The following is a 2,173-nucleotide window of genomic DNA, read 5'->3' on the forward strand; positions in this document are numbered from 1 at the left end:
TTTAATTTTTTTTTTTTTACATATCGCAATATATATTGCAGAAAAACAAAATATCGCAATGTGAGTTTTTTCCAATATCGTGCAGCCCTAATATTTATTATTTAATTTTTTATAAATTGATACATTCATTCTCTTTTTTTAAGATTATATAGCATGTTTTATGTCCCTTCAGTATAAGCCTGTGGATTTTTTCCACCTTTTTTATCATCCTCTAGGTAAAGATTGCGAGTCTGATTGCTTCGAGTAATAGCACAGGTGGATATGTAGAGTAGTGAGACTGTGATTTGCTATCAGCTGTCCGTGTTTAATAATGGCTTAGTCTTCATGGGTAGCAGGATGTTTATGGCATTGGTTGGCTTTGTCTGAGTGTCTCTGAGAATGCGTGCACCCTTGAATGATGGAACCATCTTAATTATTGTCACCTACAGGTAAAGGACGTTTTTGACATGCACCCTTTTTTCATTTGTCTGTCTCTTTCTTTTTCTCTCCTCCTGCTTAATGAAAGATGCATGTTGTGAGGGCGTGTGCTTAGCCACAAGACAGCTGGATGTTGTTTTTAATGGTTTACTTTGGGACAAGTCATAATCTGCTGCTCATTTGATGCATATAGTGTGTACTAGCACCTCTCAGGATGAGAGCGTGTGTGTGTTTGTTTCAGGGTTGGGACATGAGAGATTGTGAAGTTCTTGAGGACATGCACTTGTTTTTTTCTCTGCCATTGTTGTGGTCACTGAAAAATGAAACATTTCACATGTTCACCTGCATACCACATGCAGACCCATAATTAATTTGTTGGTGTCTACAGAAATGTGATTTCTGATGTTTCTGTGTCCACCTTAGGTCAAAGAAAGACAAAAGTAAAGGGGTGATGAAGACTGAGACATCTGATCCTGAGCCTGAAGGCCTCACCCTGCTAGTTCCTGACATCCAGAAGACTGCAGAGATTGTTTATGCTGCCACCACCAACCTACGGCAGGCCAACCACGGTGAGAACATCCACCTCAACAATCTGCTTTTCCTAAACAAAAAATGCTTTCTGTAGGAACTGTTTATTAAATAATAAATGGAAAATTACATTTTTACTAACATTAATTAAAGTTCTTAACAAATTGTTAATTAATTTCTTATTTGGACACATTAACTCTCAGTAAGCAATTTTTCTCGATCATCAAATCAGCATATTAAAATGATTTCAGCTTTTTCACCACAGGAATAAATTTCATTTTAAAATATAAAAAAATAGAACAGTTATTTTTAATTGTGATAATATTTCTTAATATTACTTCTACTGTATTTTTGATTAAATTAAATAAATGCAGCCTTGATTGGTGAGTTTTTTAATCATGAATCAAGTCAAGTGTGTCCAAACTTTTGTCTTTTTTACATTTAACTAGTCATTTCATAACGTTTATAGATATTGAAATGATCTGACCCATGGATGTTTCTGCGCCATTTGAAGCACATTTCACACTAAATGCCCTTGTACAAAAGCTCTTCATGCTCTGTGTCTCTGTAGGGCAGTATTTCTTGAGACTTGAAACAGAACAGGAGCAAAAGCAGGACAGTGCTGGATGTATAGTGGTCAGTCAGGAGAGGGATGGTGTGTATTTCACAGGCTGAAGACACTCCCTGCTTGTCTGAGGGCCTCGGGGGACATGGAGTGACTGTTTGCTCTGACAAAATAAGCCAAAGAGAATCGCCTGATCGTTTTCTCCAAGGATTTTTAAACGGAGAGTCAGCTTTACTGGGCACTTTCGTTTGTCAGACTATACTTAATCTATGTAGTGCAAATTCTTTAAGATCTTTCATTTGAACCAGCGGCCCTTAGTCATAGCCAGGGTGTATTTTCAGTCAGGGATGTTGTGTGATCAACGTTTAGTCCCTCAGAAAAATGGATGTGACCATGGCAATTCCTAATCCTGCGATTCAAAGCTCTTGAGATAAGTCACATCCGTTTATTAAAGGGGTCATATGATGTTGCTAAAAAGAACATTATTTTGTGTATTTGGTGTAATGAAATGTGTTTATGCGGTTTAAGGTTCAAAAAACACATTATTTTCAACATATTGTACATTATTGTTTCTCCTCTATGCCCCGCCTTTCTGAAACGCGTCGATTTTTACAAAGCTCATCGGTCTGAAAAGCAAGGTGTGCTGTGATTGGCCAGCTATCC

At 37.2% G+C, this 2,173-nt stretch overlaps 1 protein-coding gene across 1 annotated transcript in view; it reads left to right on the forward strand.

Annotated features, from left to right (window-relative positions):
* The window catches only part of LOC107670830 (baculoviral IAP repeat-containing protein 6-like), a 104,332-nt gene that overhangs the window by 89,435 nt on the left and 12,724 nt on the right, over positions 1-2,173 (forward strand). The window contains exon 67 of the mRNA XM_016463599.1: positions 841-986. Coding sequence (XP_016319085.1) covers positions 841-986 — 146 coding nt within the window. The remainder of the gene's footprint in view (positions 1-840; positions 987-2,173) is intronic.

Source organism: Sinocyclocheilus anshuiensis, unplaced genomic scaffold (assembly GCF_001515605.1).
Source record: "Sinocyclocheilus anshuiensis isolate Anshui unplaced genomic scaffold, SAMN03320099.WGS_v1.1 scaffold784, whole genome shotgun sequence".
Lineage (NCBI taxonomy): Eukaryota > Metazoa > Chordata > Actinopteri > Cypriniformes > Cyprinidae > Sinocyclocheilus > Sinocyclocheilus anshuiensis.